This window comes from Ornithorhynchus anatinus, chromosome X1, assembly GCF_004115215.2.
Source record: "Ornithorhynchus anatinus isolate Pmale09 chromosome X1, mOrnAna1.pri.v4, whole genome shotgun sequence".
Taxonomy (NCBI): Eukaryota; Metazoa; Chordata; class Mammalia; order Monotremata; family Ornithorhynchidae; genus Ornithorhynchus; species Ornithorhynchus anatinus.
Genome location: NC_041749.1, coordinates 30539432 through 30557133, shown reverse-complemented (window position 1 = coordinate 30557133; position 17702 = coordinate 30539432). Strand labels below are relative to the sequence as shown.

At 43.3% G+C, this 17702-nt stretch overlaps 1 protein-coding gene across 2 annotated transcripts in view; it reads right to left on the bottom strand.

The window, feature by feature from the left end:
- Window positions 1-17702, bottom strand: part of GEMIN5 (gem nuclear organelle associated protein 5) — a 37807-nt gene that overhangs the window by 8878 nt on the left and 11227 nt on the right. For both annotated transcript variants that reach the window (XM_029049660.2, XM_029049659.2), the window contains exons 8-24: window positions 16924-17136; window positions 16544-16629; window positions 15728-15810; window positions 14863-14999; window positions 13231-13304; window positions 12110-12291; window positions 11232-11371; window positions 9982-10156; window positions 8211-8441; window positions 7298-7411; window positions 5525-5647; window positions 4496-4591; window positions 4146-4283; window positions 3153-3300; window positions 2599-2718; window positions 1186-1396; window positions 331-588 (exon numbers count right to left, since the gene is read on the bottom strand). In XM_029049660.2, the coding sequence (XP_028905493.1) occupies window positions 331-588; window positions 1186-1396; window positions 2599-2718; window positions 3153-3300; window positions 4146-4283; window positions 4496-4591; window positions 5525-5647; window positions 7298-7411; window positions 8211-8441; window positions 9982-10156; window positions 11232-11371; window positions 12110-12291; window positions 13231-13304; window positions 14863-14999; window positions 15728-15810; window positions 16544-16629; window positions 16924-17136 (2529 nt within the window). The remainder of the gene's footprint in view (window positions 1-330; window positions 589-1185; window positions 1397-2598; window positions 2719-3152; window positions 3301-4145; window positions 4284-4495; window positions 4592-5524; window positions 5648-7297; window positions 7412-8210; window positions 8442-9981; window positions 10157-11231; window positions 11372-12109; window positions 12292-13230; window positions 13305-14862; window positions 15000-15727; window positions 15811-16543; window positions 16630-16923; window positions 17137-17702) is intronic.

Below are 17702 nucleotides of genomic sequence, written 5' to 3'. Positions count from 1 at the left end.
AATGGCATTAGAGATATACAGTTGGTTAGAAAAAAGTAGAGAGTAATCTGGATGAATGACTGAATAAACAGATATGAGACTGCTGAAGATGGGTATCGATGTATATTTAAGTGCTGGAAGTGGCTGATGGGAAGGAGCAAGGCTTCTTAAATCTTTTTTTTTTGTCTTTTTAAAAAAGTTTAAAAACGAATCAAGATTTCTACTCCTCCAGACACCACGGGCAGGGAACGAGGCCTGCCGACTCTGTGGTTTTCTACTCTTCCAAGCGCTCTACACACAGTAAGTATCAGTAAACACCATGGATTAATTGATCCACAGCTGCCAGGTTACCTGTTTGAGAAGGGTGTTGCATGTGGCCGGTGGGTATTCGATACCGCATAGCTGTTGAAACGCCACTCTTGACTGCTCGGCGTCGTCCAAGCCAAATGTACTCTGCCATACTGAAGTCACCCTCTCCACAAAGGGGCCTCCAGTTCCTGTAGCCCAGCTGTGATATACAGGCAGGCAGGAGCTTTTCCATTCTAGTTGCTGCATTTCTTCTAGGTGCTTGGACAACATTTCATGAAGACAGAACACCAGCCTCTGACCCTGGAAACAAACAAGTGCCAAGTGAACTGTTGATCAAGGATATAGGAGAACAAAATGGATTATAAAAACAACTATCCTGTTCTCGAGAGATGTTTCCTTAGGAATTTTTTTCTCCAGGTATCCAGTCTTTCACTGGATTCACACTGTGGTGCAAAATCTCAAATAAGCACTGGCACCACCGCCTCTTCCTAAATGCAACCCCTCCGTATAAAACGTGGAGACTATTATATATGTTTATTTAAGAATGATAACTCAGAAGGGAAATGGAGATCATTTTCTACCAACCTCTTACTGTTAGAATGATCAAAGAAAACCTAATTACCAGTACCCAACTGAATGCCAAACTCATGCTAGGAAAAAAGAACAAGCAGAGAAGCTAGATGTGCTCAGGAAATTTCAATGTCATTTACCTAGGAGGCATTTGTTGGCTTGATTTCAGGCATTTAAAGGGGAGAAAAATACCTGCTGAAAAAAAATTGGTGGGAGAAGAGGCTACCTTCCCGGCTATTAGCCTTGGACCATGATAGAATACGTGAACATCGAATCACAACATCTGACTGCCAAGCAGGATGGGGAGATAAAATGGCAAAGACTGACCAGCAGACTGTCTTGGTGCTGAAGGACTTCCTGGGCGCCAATCCAATTCCTGTTCGCCAGGAGCTCTTGGGCACATCTGAAAGAGAACGACGCTGACAGTTCCTTCTCTCCAGTGATCAGAGCCAATGCTGCAGCTGTTCTAACTGAAGCCACATCCCCCTTTTTGGCCAACACCTTCGCGGCATCATAGGCAGAGGCAGCTCCTAAGTAGCTAAAGCAGAAGATTTAAAAAAAAAAATGAAGTGCTTAAGAGTAACCATCTATTTAAAACCATAAATATGGCTGACTCTTAATAATAATAATAACTGTGGCATTTGTTAAGTGCTTACTATGTGCCCAGGCACTGTACTAAGCGCTCGGGTGGCAAACCAATTGGGTTGGACCCAGTCCCTGTCCCATATAGTCTCAGTCTCCATTATACAGATGAGGAAACCGAGAAGTGAAGTGACTTGCCGAAAGCCACATGGCATCCTGGAGCCAGGATTAGAACCCATGACCTTCTGACTCCAAACCCATCCTCTATCCTCTTCACAGATCTCAAGTCCTGAAAATCTTTCTTTCCTCCGGCCCACTTGCCTCTCTTGAGACCACCAACCACTGCATTTGGCCAGGTAACAGAGCCTAATAGAAGAATCGTTAAACTTTGAGCCTCACTGGGGACAGGGATGATAGCCAACTTTGATTACTGTATTTACCCCAGCGCTTAGCATAGTGGTTGGTACACTGTAAGTGCTTAACCAGAAGCCATTATCATCTTCAAGAATCGAACAGTCCCCCAGTTCCCTTCCATGTCATGTGTGGAGCAGTGATATTTACTGAGCGCCCACTGTGTGCAAAGCACTGAACTGAAGCACTTGGGAGAGTACAGAGATACAAGGGTCATGAGCTCATGCACCCTAGGGTCTTCCCAACCAGCTCCATGGCCTGGGTCTTGCATGGTTTTAAAGATCTATGCCCCACTGAGGTACTGCAGTTATGAGTGACAACTTGCTGTTCCTATTACAAAGCCTCATCTGACAAGCAGATGCAAAGGCTTTAATTTTTTTTTCTTTATGGTATTAGTTAAGAGCTTACTGTGTGCCAAGCACCGTACTAAACGCTGTGGTAGATACAGCTAATCAGGTTGGACACAGTCAACGTCCCACAGGGGGCTCACAGTCTGAATCACCATTTTACAGACGAGGTAACTCAGGCAAAGAGAAGTGAAGTGATTTGCCCCAGATCACCGGGCAAACGAGTGGCAAAGCCGGAATTAGAACCGAGGTCATTCTGACTCCCAGGCCTGTGCTCTATACGCTAGGCCCCGCTGCTTTCATTGAAAGATGCTTTTGGTTTATTCTTTTATGCATGTTCTCAGTGAGAGCTGGTGAAGGTTCTGGACTCAGATTTCTTTTCCATTTCCCTTGCCCCCACCATTTAGCTGCCATCGCATAATGTCCATCTCTCTCAAGGACTGCTCCCCAACTGCTGTAGAGGTCCTTCAATATTGGGTTGTCTGGAGGTAGCTGGGCCTTGGCAATTGCAATAGCTTCCCTAGAAGAAGGAAAAGAAGAGCCAAACGTGAATATTTATCAACAACTAAACTCATTTCTCTGAAGGAAGAAAGGAGGAAAAACCGGAAGAGGAAAGAATTTGGGGGAAGTTCAACAACAAAGCTTTCCAACTGTTGGGTTTCACCACAACTTGAGGGCTACAGTAGGAAACAATAGGGGGTTCTCAAAAATGCTTCTCTCCAGAGCCAGGATCTCAGGTTCGGGAGGCTACCTACAGAGCAGTACTGAAGGAGGTGGTCAGAGAAACAAAAACTATTAGAGGGATGATTTTCAAGGATTCAGAGCCACAAGTTTTCTCACCACCTGTCCTCTAAGGGAAATACCGGGGAACATACAAATACTAGAAAAAGGCCAGCCACCATTAGACTTTGGCATCAATTACATCAAAAGGTTGCAAACTAGGTTCCGACTGACCTGTAGAAATGGTTTGATTTCAGCAGCTCCACAGCTTCCAGCACCTTGTGAATGGAGAGGAGGTGGGAGGCTGCTTTGACGTACTGATCCTGAAAACACAGCTGTTTAGCAAAGGCTTCCACGGTCCTCTTCCACATCTCGTAACCAGCTAGACAGAGAAGCGGTGTATTTCAAAACACAGTACTGTGCCTGAGTTTGGAAAATACCACTTTCCTATACAGTTTGGATAACAATCTACTTCTCCCTTAGCTCACTTGCTTCTGTTCCATTTAGATTTTTTATTTTTTTTAAATGGTATTTGCTAAGCACTTACTATGTGACAAGCGCTGTTCTAAGTGCTGGGGTAGAAACAAGCTAATCAGGTTGGACACAGTCCATGTCCCACAGTCTTAATCCAGATTTTGCAAATGAGGTAACTGAGGCATAGAGGTTAAGTGACTTGCCCAAGGTCATGCAGCAGACAAGCGGCAGAGCCAGGATTAAAACTCAGGTCCTTCTGACTCCCAGGCCCATGCTCTATCCACTAGGCCATGCTGATTCTCTTTGTCCCCCATGGAAGATGGGATAAAGCCTAAAGTAAAAAGTCACTGCAGACCTGGACTTATCTGACATCTTGGTGGTTCTTGCACTTAGGATTGTTCATAGGTCTATTGCCTCAGGTCTGCCCTTTAGTGGGTCCCACCCCTTCCCGTGCACAAATTAGAACTGCCTGGTCTGGGGCAGATGGGCAGAGTCAGCGATGCCCCTCCCTGGCTCCAGGAAGATGTTTAAGGAGAACTAACTACTGGGAAGAGATGCAGGCCTGAGCCCCTCTTGGCAACTTATTTAATCACTGCCCCTCCGTCCTCCTCCCCCTACAAGCCCAAGATGTACTGGGATAGGAGACCTTCACCAATTCATTTGCCCCAGGCCCCACACCACAGTCAAAAATACCCTGCTCGTAGTCCATTGCAGATGACACTGCATGAGAGGAGCCCTCCCTAATGAACCTACCCATGGGCGCCATGGCTACCAATTGGTCCGTCAGCTCTCCCCTCTCGATAGCAGTCTGGAGCACACCCTTTAGATTTCCTTCCCACAGCATCAGCTGGTGAAATAACTCTGGGTGTCCATTCTCCAGGTGACTTTTCCCTGGTAAAAGAGAGGGGCAGGTTCAGGAGTTTGATTAGCAACCAGCCCTGCAGATGACCAGATTCCAATTCCCTTGTTAGTTTCTTTTCTTGAAGAAGTAGGTGAGGATGAAGGAGAAAACTAAAGTTGGTGTATTTGGTGACTGATTTATGTTTTTCCCCAAAAGATGTGGCCTAAAATGTACACTGGTTAGACTCTTGGGATCTACTCACCTTCCACTTCAATCATCCTGGACAAGGCAGGCTTGTCTGTGAAGAGCCCCAAATGAATCCGTTCCCTGAGTTCGGCAACCAAGTCCTCACTCAGCTCTGAAGGGGAAACAACCAAAAAAACACAAATATAAAGTGACCGACTCACTCTTTAGAAAGCTTCGGAGGGAACAGTTCAGTCACTGGCTTTCTTCTCACTGCCAATGGTACGAACTCCGGTGTTTTCTTCAACTTTTCTGATAAAACTGAAAATGCCATCATGTCTGACTACAGATTGATGTTCTCTATTATGGACATAGAGAGTGATGTGGACCAATTGCACATCACAATTTTCCGCTTGCCTACTCCTGGTTCTACTGCACTGAGCCTAAGATCCAATTCAGTAGGTCTGGCATGCTGCCTTATGGCAAACTTGACAGCTTATGGTCAGATTGGTAAATGTACAAATGAAAAAAAAAAAAGGGCAATCCTTAATTTTCAGATAATGCTCCAACAGAAATTTGGAATCAGTTGATCAATGGTATTTACTGAGTGCTTACTATGTGCAGAACACTGTATTATGCTCTTGGGAGAGTATAATACAACAGAGTAGCACTGTCCTGCCCACAGCAAGTTTATAGTCTAGAAGGAACTTAAGTATCCATTCTACTAAAATGCATTTAAATTCCTGTTCTACCTTTGCTTTTTCATTTACAAACAAAATCCCTTATCATTGCCAAAAAAAACCACCTGATCATTCCACAACTTCCAGACAAAAAAGGGATGATGGAAAACTGAATATCTGCCACAGACTGTAAAGGCAAACATTAAAATACCATCGCCAGCCTGGTTTCTCAGAAGAATCCTCAACAGCATAGGGACAAAAATGATCATGATTCTACTCTGATAAACAATAGAAATACTACTATAAATGATTTTAAAGGAGATGTGAAGAGAAAAGTAGAATGTTTTTAATCAAAGGGAAAAAGGCGACTATAGACATGAGGAATGGCCAGAAAAGGCCAAACTTTGGAAAGAGACCATTTCCTGCACCTTTGGAGTGTTTTGCAGTTGCCAACACCAAGCAGTCTTGATGAAGCTCCTCTTTTGACCTGTGGTCCAAGGCTGTGCTAACGGGCAGGAAGGAGCGAGCCTTTTTCTTCTTCAACGAGGCTTCTGAAATGGAGGAAATGAAGCAAATCAGGACTGAAAAAACACTGCTGCCCTTGCCAATACCTAACACGATACACAACCAACTGGCAGAAAAGGGCTTTATGAAACTGGCAGCATCACTCATCACTGAGACTGAACTAGGCAACAGAGGCAGAAACCTGGGCAATCCCTTTTGCTGCTAAATAACTAGTATCAGTCATAAACGGATGACTGGGTTGACAGTCTAATTTAAGAGGGGCAAATTGAACTTGCAGAGGCAAGTCAATCAATCAGAAGTATTTACTGAGCATTTACTGAGTGTCGAGCACTATGGAGAAGCCACATGGCCTAGTGGACAGAGCAAATGAGATTTCTGAGCAGATCTGAATTTTGACTCATTACTTCTTGGGAAAATGTCTTGTTTAGAAACACGTTTGCTCGGTAAATGCTACAAATGAAGAATGACTGGGGATGGGGGGTGAGTTCAGAAGGTGATTTTTGAAAGGTTTGGAGGTTAAACGCTTGATTCAAAGTATGTTAACTATTCTTGAGAAGCAGTATGGTGTAGTGTTTGGAGCACGGGCCTGGGAGTCAGAAGGTCATGAGTTCTAATCCCAGCTCTGCCAGTTGTCTGCTGTGTGACCTTGGGCAAGTCACTTTTCTACGCCGCCATTCCCTCTTTGGTAAAATGGGGATTAAGACTGTGAGCCATATGTGGGACAGGGACGGTGTCCAACCTGATTACCTTGTATCTATCCAAGTGCTTAGATAAATATTATTATTATTATCATCATCTAAATGCTTGGATAGTGGGTAGAAACTATCCCTCCCCACAAGGAACTTCCAGTCTATAGAGGGAGACTGACATTAAAACACAGATTAGGTATAGGGAAAATAGGGTATAAGAATTTAAATAGATTCTTTTTTTTTAATGGTACTTGTTAAATGCTTACAGGCATCGTACTAAGCACTGGAGCAGATACAAACTAATCAGATTAGACACAGTCTATGTCCCACATGGGGTTCACAGTCTTAATCCCAATTTTACAGATGAGGTAACTGAGGCACAGAGAGGTTATGTGACTTGATCGAGATCACACAGTAGGCCAGTGGTAGAGCCAAGATTATAACCCAGGTCCTTCTGCCTCCCAGTCCTATGCTCTAACCATTAGGCCATGCTGCTTCGAAGTTCTGTGAGGCTGGGGTGCTTGAGGGGTATGTGATAGAGCGTATTCTGAATGGGCCACAAGTCCCCACAATTTCAAGGGACGCTGGGTGGCTTTGATCTCCACCCTGATGCCCCTGCCGCCCTAATCTTTGGCCTTCCTGTAACCTAAAAAAGGACAGCCTGAGGCCACCTGTGCCAACCAGAGGGGAGAAGACAGGGATGGGAAAGCAGAAGAGTCCTCAAGCTCTCTAACAAATCACAAAAATGCGTTGGGATGAGCTCAAAGGAAGACAAGTTATGTGCTCCTCCCTAAAGAGACTTGTAGGTCTGCAGCCTACCAGCCTGAGGCTGCCCCTGGGTTTGGCTCATAGAACTGTAACACAGACAGAACTTTCTACCAGAGCAGCTGGTGATAATGCCATTTCTTGGGAGAAACAACTCTGAGTTTTCTCAGATATTCCATTGTTTTGCTGTTTTAGTCAAAAAAAAAATTACTAAATACAAACCTGGCTTCTCTTTAGGGAGTTCCTTTTTTACCAATGCTACTTTGGGATAAGTGGTAAATTTCAGCTTTTCAGGCACTGGGAAAATCGACGGGTGGAGAGGTAGCTCCTTGGAAACTGTAAGTTTTTTAAAAAAAAGATAAGTAAAAAGGAAGAAAGGTGGGTTAGAAACCAGAAACACAATAATGGCTTTTCTCTGGACTTAATACCTTAAAATGTCTTCTAGCCAGATGGTCCTTTGTGACCTAGAGAGGCTTGCATTCAAATCTTTACCAAAAAATACTTTACTTTGACTAACTTGACCACTTCTTCAGATCCCCATTGTGTGACTGGCTTAATGTCCGGAACCCGGCCCCAGCTGCCCACTTCTGTAGGCGGTAGACAGATGGTGACGGACAGAGTCAGGGAGAAGGGTCTGAGAGTCTGATGGCCTCCCAGCTCCCTTCCACCCTGAAGCATAGCAGGGAGGCCAAGTAGCTCAGCTCCAATGGCCCAGCAAAAGCTCGACTGAAGAAGGAAGAAAGCCATTTTGATGTCTTGCTGCTTAGCTGCCTTCCACAGAGCTTTTGCTCCACCCCCTGCCCCAGGTCAGCTACATTGCCTGAGGGACAAAAGAAAATGAAAAAAAGGACTGAGAGACCTAATCTTTTATAGACCTCCTTAGTCACTGTACTAACCTTTATGTCCACAAAGGCATCCCTTAACTTTTTGGCCTACTAACTTACAAAGGTTACCATGGTGGCCTGAAGTAGTTCAGACAGAACTTCTAAGGGGCTCATCACAAAGACAGCATGTGGCTTAAGCACTGGGTGATCAGGATCACTATGAAATAGTGGTATCTATCGCATGAGAGGAAACCCCCAAAAAATATGAGCCAGGAAACCCAGAAAGAAAGGTGTGGAATTCAGGGACATACCACCGGAAGAGATCCCATTTGGAATAGTCTGTTCATCTGATTCTTCTTCACCTTCTTGGTCAGACACCCCATTCTCAACTGGTACCAAGCTCTCTCTAACATTCTCCCCTCCATTCACCATTTCGTTCAGTTCCTGTTTTGTCGGTATCTTCCCTATTGGCTTTTTCTTCTTTTTGAACTTTGACTTGGGCTGAGCAATCCTTTTTTTCTCCAGTTCAATGCTCTTTTTGCCTGTACAAATCAGAATAAAATTTTGGGGATAAATAATCCTCAAACTAAGAGAATAAGGTTTACCCTACCTGTAGCTTACTAGTCCGACAGCTCAAAGGATTCATTCATTCAATTATATTTAGTGAATGCTTACTGTGTGCTAAGCACAGCAGTAAGCGCTTGGAAGAGTACAATATAACAATAAACAGATTCCCTGCCCACAATGAGCTTACAGTCTAAATGATGGCACTGAAAGAGGTTGGAAACAAATCTTCATGAAATTTATTTTTATGTCAGCCAACCAAAGCATTCTCATGGTACACCCTCTCTGTACATGGCACTATATTAGTCGATAGAGCCTTATAAGGGCAGAAAGTCCTGGGCATTCACTGGACCCACATATCCTAGCATCCTTAGGGACAACTGTGCACATCTTCAACCCTGCCCTACATTGGATCCAGCTAGGATCTCAGGGTAGGAATGAGGCTGCACTGCTTGGGGCTGGTCTTGTGTCCTCACTACCAGCCTCTCTGTTCTATCTTACATCTCCACACACCACCTTTGTAAAAGACTGTATATCAGACCACAATGCTCCCTCACTCAGAGATGTACTATGGCTCCCTGTTGCGTCTCACATAAATGAAAACTTTTTGACCATTAGCTTCAGGGTTCGTCATCTCAACTTTCTCTCTCTTACCTATCTTCTCTCTTCCCCCAGCTTGTGCACTTCAATCCTCCCAACACATCTCCTAATTGTCCTTTGTCCTGAACTCTATCTCCAATCCATTGCTCAGAATTCTCTCCCTGTTTGGGACACCTTTCCAACTCAGGTCCTTCAATTCTTGTCCCTCCCCTCTTTCATGGCCTTTCTTTGCTACACAGGACAAGGCTTATAGATTGATTGGACTGGATTGGGGGGCATTGTCAGGAAGGCCACAGAACCCAGAAAAGGTAGTTTGCTGCAATGGGAAACCATGGTTTGTGGCCCCTGGTACTTATTCTACATGTACCTCTGGTTGCTGCATATTTACAAAGACTTTGCAGGTCTGGATAAGGTGCAGAATAGACAATTAAGATAATCCAGGGGAATTAGGTAGTTCACCCATGGGGATGCCTTAGAAAGAGCAAGCCTGAGCGGTGATATGGTGGAATGTACAAAATTGTGAAGGGAGTGTGCAAAATACTGGGTTGAGTGGACCACTGTTCTAACTTATCTTGGCATTTCTTTGTGAGAGGATTAAGGAAGAGAACCTGAACACAGATCAAGTATGAGGGGTAACTGGATTCCTGGATTTTGAGAATACTGAAGTATTTACTCATTCTCCAGGATCACTTTCCCCCAACCATTCTAATCTCCTGGGATGTCTGAAAAGGAAATTTTTCTCTTCCCCAAAGCAACTGGTTGATACTACCAAACCACTCACAGGACTCTTAGAAATTCTCCTAAGAACTGGAATAAGGACAAGATAGGGACTATTTTCCAGTACGTGGTTTTTATAAGCACAGTCCACATGGCATATACAGCTTTCATTTAAAATAATAATGCTGGCTCCTTGCAGACCTTGAGGTGGTCGGGTATGCTCTTGCATTGAAATTAGCCACTTGTGTACACAGAAATCATCGGCTCCTGAATAGACTGCATCTGGATCCACTGGTGACCACTGGACACACAGAAGTCTGTGCCCTCGGTGTCCTCGATAATTGCACAGGGGCTCTTCCTTGAGAACGTCCCACACCTTGACACAAGAGCACATGAAAGATACAGAACCTGTAAGTAGAATCCGGGATTTTCCAAGGTTTTTCGTAGTCTCCATATTCCCTCACTTGGATGTTAAAGCCCCCATTTCAGCAATAATCAATCAGTGGTATTTATTATTTTACTGTGTGTGGAGCACTGTTTGGAAGAGTACAATACAATGGAGTTGGTAGGCACGATCCCTGCCCTCAAAGAACTTAGAGTCTACACATAATAATTGTGGTATTTGTTAAGTGTCGAGTGCTGCATGAAGCGCTGGGGTACATACGGGACACTCAGGTCACTCACAGTCCCACACAGGGCCTGTGACACAGACAGTGACAGTCCGTGGTGGAGAGAGAACAGATAATCAATTCCCATTTACGTGAGGAAACTGAAGCACGAAGTGGAGTGAATTCCCACACTCACACAGCAGGCAAGTGGCAGAGGCAGGATTAATAATAATAATAATAATATTGGTATTTTTAAAGTGCTTACTATGTGCTGAGCACTGTTCTAAGTGCTGGAGTAGATACAAGGTAATTAGGTTGTCCCACATGAGGCTCACAGTCTTAACCCCCATTTTACAGATGAGGGAACTGAGGCACCGAGAAGTGAAGGGCCTTGCCCAAAATCACACAGCTGACAAGTGGCGGAGCCGGGATTAGAACCCATGACCTCTGACTCCTAAGCCCGTGCTCTTTCCACCGAGCCACCCTGCTTCTCTAACCCAGGTGCTCTGAGTACCAGACTGGGGCTTTTTCCACTAGGCCACTGAAGGAAAATAATAGTTGTGGTATTTACTAAGGGCTTACTATGTGACAAGCACTGGGGTAAAAGATTAATCTGGTCAGATACAGTCTATGTTCCACCTGGGGCTCACAGTCTAAAGTAGGAGGGAGAGTAAGTACTGAGTCCCCATTTTAGGATGATTCGAGGGTTGACCGGAATGAAACAGAATCCCTCAAGGAGAAGGGGGAGAGGAAAGCTCTGAGCCATAAGGACAGAAGCAGGGGGAAATGAATACGTTGCTCAGGGAAGCACGAACATTGTGATGAGTAGTTTGATCAGAGTACCTGAGCTGTGCCATCATAGCAAGCAGATACTAATCTTCCATCATGATGGGGGCTCCAGGCCAGACTTGTGATTTTAGCAGTATGCCCCGAAAGAGTTCGGAAGGGCTCAGTAATTGTTGTCGGGGTTTCGGGGCTGGTCTCTAAGAGGAAAATGCAAAAATGAAATTTCTGGTGTAAAAATCTGATAACACATAGGGGAGATAGTGGTATTACATAATTAATTCCACTCAGATGTATTTTTTTCTACTATTTTCTCTAACAAGCCCTTTTTTCTCTAATGCCTGTATGTGAAAAGTAATAAAATGAGGCTCTATTGTATTGACTGCAAAACTAAATATGGTTAGCAGTAACAAGAAGCATTTGTTTCCCAACCTCTCAAAATCATTTAGGGATAATACAGTGATATGCCAGGATTAGAAATTAGGATCACGAGGAAATGTATGCAATCCTTTCTAGATAACAGACATTCTGCTATAAGAGATCACATATCTGGATTTATATCAGAGCCTCTAGTGGCTATGCCAAATGACTTCTCATTTGTAGTCCTATTTTCCATTCTGAAGGGAACTGGATCTGAATGTTCTCCACAGTCCTGGAATGAGGAAGGGTCCTGTCAACAGAACTCTCCCTTTCTCCCTCCCTAACCATGGCTATGTGTGTTCACTCTTCTTCCCCTCCCTACACTTGTTGAAAACAGAACCGGGAGCAAATTCAATTCACCTCATCACTAATTCGAAGAAGTAAGAAGGCACTATTCTTTTTCCTGCCGAGAATCAAATCATCGAGCCAAAGCTCGCCTGGAAATCAGTTGGGCCCATTTGGAAAATCAAGCCACAAAATTGGCCATCGGCCTGGAATAAGATGCTGAGGTAAGTTACCTATCACGCTCTTCAGATTATGCACATAAATGACAGCATTGTTGGATCCTGAGGCTAACAGGCAGCTCAGTTCTGGCTGGGTCCCATGTTCGTGATGCCAGCGGAGGGCATTGACCAGCTTGTGGTGCTGCTGGATGGTGCAGAGCAGTTTCAAGTTTGGAGCCTGAAATATTTCAATTGATCTAGGATAAGAAATATGCAAAGATCAGAAATCTGGATGGACAGGCTGCAGGTACGTGAAACCAGATCTCTCCCCCTTCATCAACAGTCAACGGAGGAAGTGGATGGAACGTGACCACATTGCACAGGTCTGTCCTAATAAGAATAACAACAGTTGTGGTATTTGTTAAGCATGTACTATGTGACAAGCCCTGTATGAAATGCCGGGGTAGGTACAAGGTATTCACGTCAAACATGGTCCCCGCCCCAACCAGGGTTCTCAATGAGGCAGGACAGGTACAGAACCCCCATTTTACAGACGAAGAAACTGAGGCACAGAGAGGTTAACTGGCTTGCCCGAGGTCACACAGCAGGCCAGTGATGGAGCTGGGATTGGAATCCAGGTTCTTTGACTCCTAGGCCCATGCTCTTTCCATTAAGCCACACTGCTTCTTTTAAGAAGATTAGGGTGTAAAAATCAAATTTCTTTCCTAAGTGTTAATAGCTGCTCTCTTGGACTTAAACTCTGCTCCGAACCACAACAGGTGAACCTCAGTTCTTGAGGGGCTCAAAGTAAATGATGCCTCATCACCAAATCACAGTGATCGAGAATTCTATGTCATGTGGTCAATTAAGTTCCATATTTAGAAAAACACAAAGTGTCTTTTTTTCAAAAAGCACGGAGGTGTATTCGCTATTCCCTGTACTGGATTCAACTTGGAAGATTGAGGTGGTTATATCAGCACAACATTTTTAGTACAGTACCGAAAGGCAGACGCAACAGATGCATTCAGCTTTCCAACCGTTGGGAAATATCCAGATCATTCCTTGTGGTTTTGCAAATGGCAGATTCATCCTGGGTAAATCAAAGGCTCACCCAACAGTGTTACAGGTGGCGAGAGCCAGCTGGTAACCAAATATATATGAAATTGATGTCTTTTTTGAAAGAAATAAACACATACCCATCTTCATTGCCAAGAGCCATGATTTTGCCATCTGGTTTCCAGCTGATCTCTGTATGTGCTGGCAATTTGTACTAGAAAACAAAAATAAAACCTATTTTTATTGATAGCAGTTGCTACTTTGTATTACAAATTCTGCAACTAAATAGCAAGAAGGATAAAAATCCCGCACTCAAAACTGTGAACATAACCGTTGTGAACCCAGAAAACTTTAAGGATGACTTACCATCAGTGGAAGGGTTTATGGAAATTAAATAGGAACAAAAAACAAATTACTTGCTCTTCTTGTATAGTTTGTCCTTCTAAATTCTGACCTAGCTATATCTGTTTATTTCAGCCATTCATTCACTTTTTGTTGACTTTGTTGCCAGCTCTATCTCCTTCTTTTATTGGTCTCATTGTATGCAGGCTAACTTGGTTTGCCTGGCCCCTATTAAACTGTAAGCTCCCTGCAAAGGTGGGGACCCAAGTAGTTTTGCACACCATAGGTGCTCAAGAAAACTGATATTTATGTATATAACTGTCTTTCTAGTTTAAAGATTACACATAATGCACAATGTCATAAATATCAGACTACAGTAAGAGGATTTAAGATTATTTCCAAACCCCACGCATTTTGGTCACAAATATCAGACCCCAGTAAGAGGATTCAAGATGATTTTATTTCTAGTTCACATGCATTTGTTACCTCCCAAGGATGATCTCTGTCCCACAATAGTAAAGAAAGGAGTGCCTCTTTTCAAGCAGGCACTTGGCGAGGATTGTGAGACAATTTCAAGGAGGCACTTAAAGAGAGGATTGTAAGACCAAGAAGCAAAAGACAGTGCCCAATACTGTAAACGGCAACTCCTCAACACAAAGGACAATCTATGTAAGTGCACGGTGTGGACAGGACCTGCCAGTCCTACACCTCCTCTGTAGTCACACTCAACACATAGTGTCCACAGTATCATCTTTGAGTACAAAGGGCAACTAAATAGAAGACAATATTGAGTAACTCCAACTCAATACAGAACATTTGAAAAATGAGAATTTCAGAAATGGCCAAATTGTTTTCGGAGAAGAGACCCTGAAATAGATGAAAGAGGATGCGAGTTCTAATTTAGTAAAGTCACAGTCATTCCTGGCAATAAAACTTTCAGTTACATTGGACTACTGGGCTAAAGTTATTTTAAAAACCATTATTTGAAATACAAAGAGCTTCCGTGGAAAAATGGAAAGTGGTCTTTCAACTGATTTCTCTTAAAATGGGATGCATGTAAAATATAACTTCCGGCTTCACTGGACCACTGGGCTAAAGTTATTTTGAAAGTCATTACTTTAAATATGAAGAGCTTCTATGAGAAAATGGTAAGTGGTAAGCGCTCTTGAAATGAGATGCATTTAAAATTTGAAAGTTCAATATAAACCACTATATTTGAGATCAATTATCTTGAGTGCTAGATCAGGAAAAAAGATGACAGATTAAAGTGGTTGTAGCTCATATACCACTTTATAGGTGTTGTAAGTGCATTGAGGAAATTGGAGCGATGAAGAACCAAATTTCCAACAGAGATGCAATGGGGCGGGAGTGGAAACCTAGACATTTTGATAATGTAAAAATAACAGGCAATGTTCAGGTCCCATACTCACTTTGATTGAGTTTGTGTCTCTTATGATTTTGTTGATATCATGCGCCTCTCCACTTAACTTCCAGGGGTTGTGCTGTAAGACGATCCCTTCTCCCGCACAGCTATATAAGGTAACAGAGGGTCTGTCACCATCTCCTCCTGTAAAACGCAGGTGAAGTTCAGTTTTGCATTCTCCTGAGTGGAGCGCTATTGATCTGCGTTGCATGCGATCCTATTGTCATTTTATATGTGTTTTCATCAGCCTAGACACTGAGCCCAATCTGAAAAATTAAAATAAAAGCTGATGGCTCCCTGAATCTAAATGCTCCATTACCGATTTTGTCAGTGAAGCCTTATGATTTCTTCACAGCACTGGAAATGTCCTTCTGAATAGGTCCCTGCAAATTTAAAATCTGTCCCCCAAAACTGGTATTACTGTTTTTTTTTCAACCTTCAAAGCTCATCAGGACCCGGTTCTGGGCCATCTTTGACCTCCTCAGATAAAGAAGCTGCCTGCTTTATCTGACAGTTACCCAACTGTCTGGCTGAAAAAGACATTCTCACCGGAATAGACACTCAGTTCTGCCAGAATAAGGACAACACAAACCTGGATGGAAGGAGCACTACACGCAGCTAGCGGAAACAGTTGTGCACGCGCCCGCAGCATCAGGACGGTGAGTACTACAATGGGAGTTTTCCTTAACATGTGGTTCTGAAGGAAACCAAACCTCACGCTATTGAAACTGGGTCTAAACTGATAGTTCACCTTGAGAGAGTCAGAACTGCTTTGCTTATTTTTTGCTGAATGTGGCATTTCTTAGGCCAACTTGGCAATCACGAGACCGGCAGTGACTTTCCACTTATTGCAAAAGAACTCTAAAACTCACCAAATGATAGAGGGGGTACCGGAGGCCCCCAGGCCAATGCGTAGACAGTCTTCTTATGATAAGTACTGGAGAGCTGAGGTGGCCTAGGATCAGAGAGAGATTCAGTAACAAATCTAAATGCAGGAGTGGCTATCTAGCTATAAGCATAGATAGCTATAACATAGTGCTTTACTCCCCAAATGACCGCTTTAAAGAAATTAGGGAATGGAGACCTCAATCAGTATTACTTCACTGTTATCAAACTAAGAATCTGTTGCATGCCGACAATGTGTAACATTCAGAATTCGATATTGTCCCTCTTCAGTAGGTGAGTGAAAACAAGCTTTCAAGTCATGCCCCTCTAAACTGAACATTTTATTTAATTTGTCATTAGGCAGCTCCATAAAGTAAGGCAAGGCCTCTGCTTCCCCTGAAATGATGAAAATCCTCCAGTACAGCACATAGGAAGGCCAGGTTTTTATTTTATTTATTTTTTTAAAAGGGGACTTGACAGTAAAGAAAAGATGGCCAACAAATTTAGTGCACAAATCAAATTGCTAGTACACAGAAAGGGAAAACTGCATTTATTTTCAAATTTTCAAATGTTCAAATTTTCAAAGCTTCCAAATAATTCTGGCTATTCTGTTAAGTGTCTGCACGGTAAGAGATACATGTCGAAGTACTAACAGTGGTAGTAAAATTATTTATTACATACTTACTGTGTGCAGAGCACTGTACTAAGCGCTAGAAGAGAATGCACGGGAGGGAATTAGATATGGTCCCTGTCCCTACTGGGGTTCACAACCTAAAATTTGCCTTTATCAATAAGTGTCTTACTTGGTACAGTAGGTGTCATACATTCCGACTCTCCCGTCGTCAGTTCCAAAAGCCAAACAACCTTCCTTAGTTGGATGCCAGGAAAGCTGTAGAAGAACACAAGTATGTAAAGATCAAATAACCTCATTCGACCAATGCTGTTCATTAACCCCTAGTCTTAATTACCGAGATGGAAAATGTTTAAAACTTCAAGCTGTATACAATAAAGGGGTACAGCTACGATGAAGCTCAGTTCTCTGAAACATTTCTGTCCCTAAGTCACACAGTCTATATGACTGCCATTCCTGCTTGAATGCTGATGGTTTGAGGATGTGGCTTTCCCCCAGATGGAGGCAAACACAGACACATGGCTGAAAAATATCAGCTTAATGCATCCTTACCGCAGTAACCTTGGATTTGATGCCTTGCCAGAAGGTTTTCACATCATAGCTGTTTTTTATGGACATTGTATTCCACACCCGGATCATACCATCTCCTACGCCTATGGCTAAACAGCCAGTGTCCACAGGTGAGAAAGCCAGGCTGTAGACAAAGCCGCCGAGAGAGGGCAAAGTCCAACAGCAGTCCAGGTTTGCCATATCCCAACATTTCACCTGAAAAAATTTTAGGGAAAGAGCAAGGAACATACAAAAATGAGTAAACAAAATTAGATAGGCAGCTATTCTGAGAAAGTAAAGAGCAGTGAAGAACTGATTTGGAGTTTAGGAGGTTTAGCCTTATGAAACTGATGTCGAAAGAGAAATAATATATATCAAAATTGGAGAATAATTCCGTTGGATCCTTTCATTTTTTAATAAAAGACTACAAAAGCAGCTTTAAAAATTTCCTAATAAGCCCAAAAGCTACATATTTCGAGCTTAAATGTGGAGTTCAGGATGACCTAAGGGAGGACAAGTAAGGTCAGATTAAGGCTCTTGTGGGCCTGAGACAACAAAAGCTTCAAGTCTCCCTAGGCCAAAGTTCACTCTCTCCCACCTCCCCATATGATGGTGTGATTTCTTCTCTGGCATTTGTGGGCCACTGTTAGCCAGGAACTGTGACTGCAGAAAGAAAGAGAGGGTGGGGTGGGGATGTTGGATGGCCATGGTGGAGAGTGAGCCCCTCTTTTGCTCAAACTGACCTCAAACTCCCCTTTTCACTGGTTTTAGAGCCCAGCACC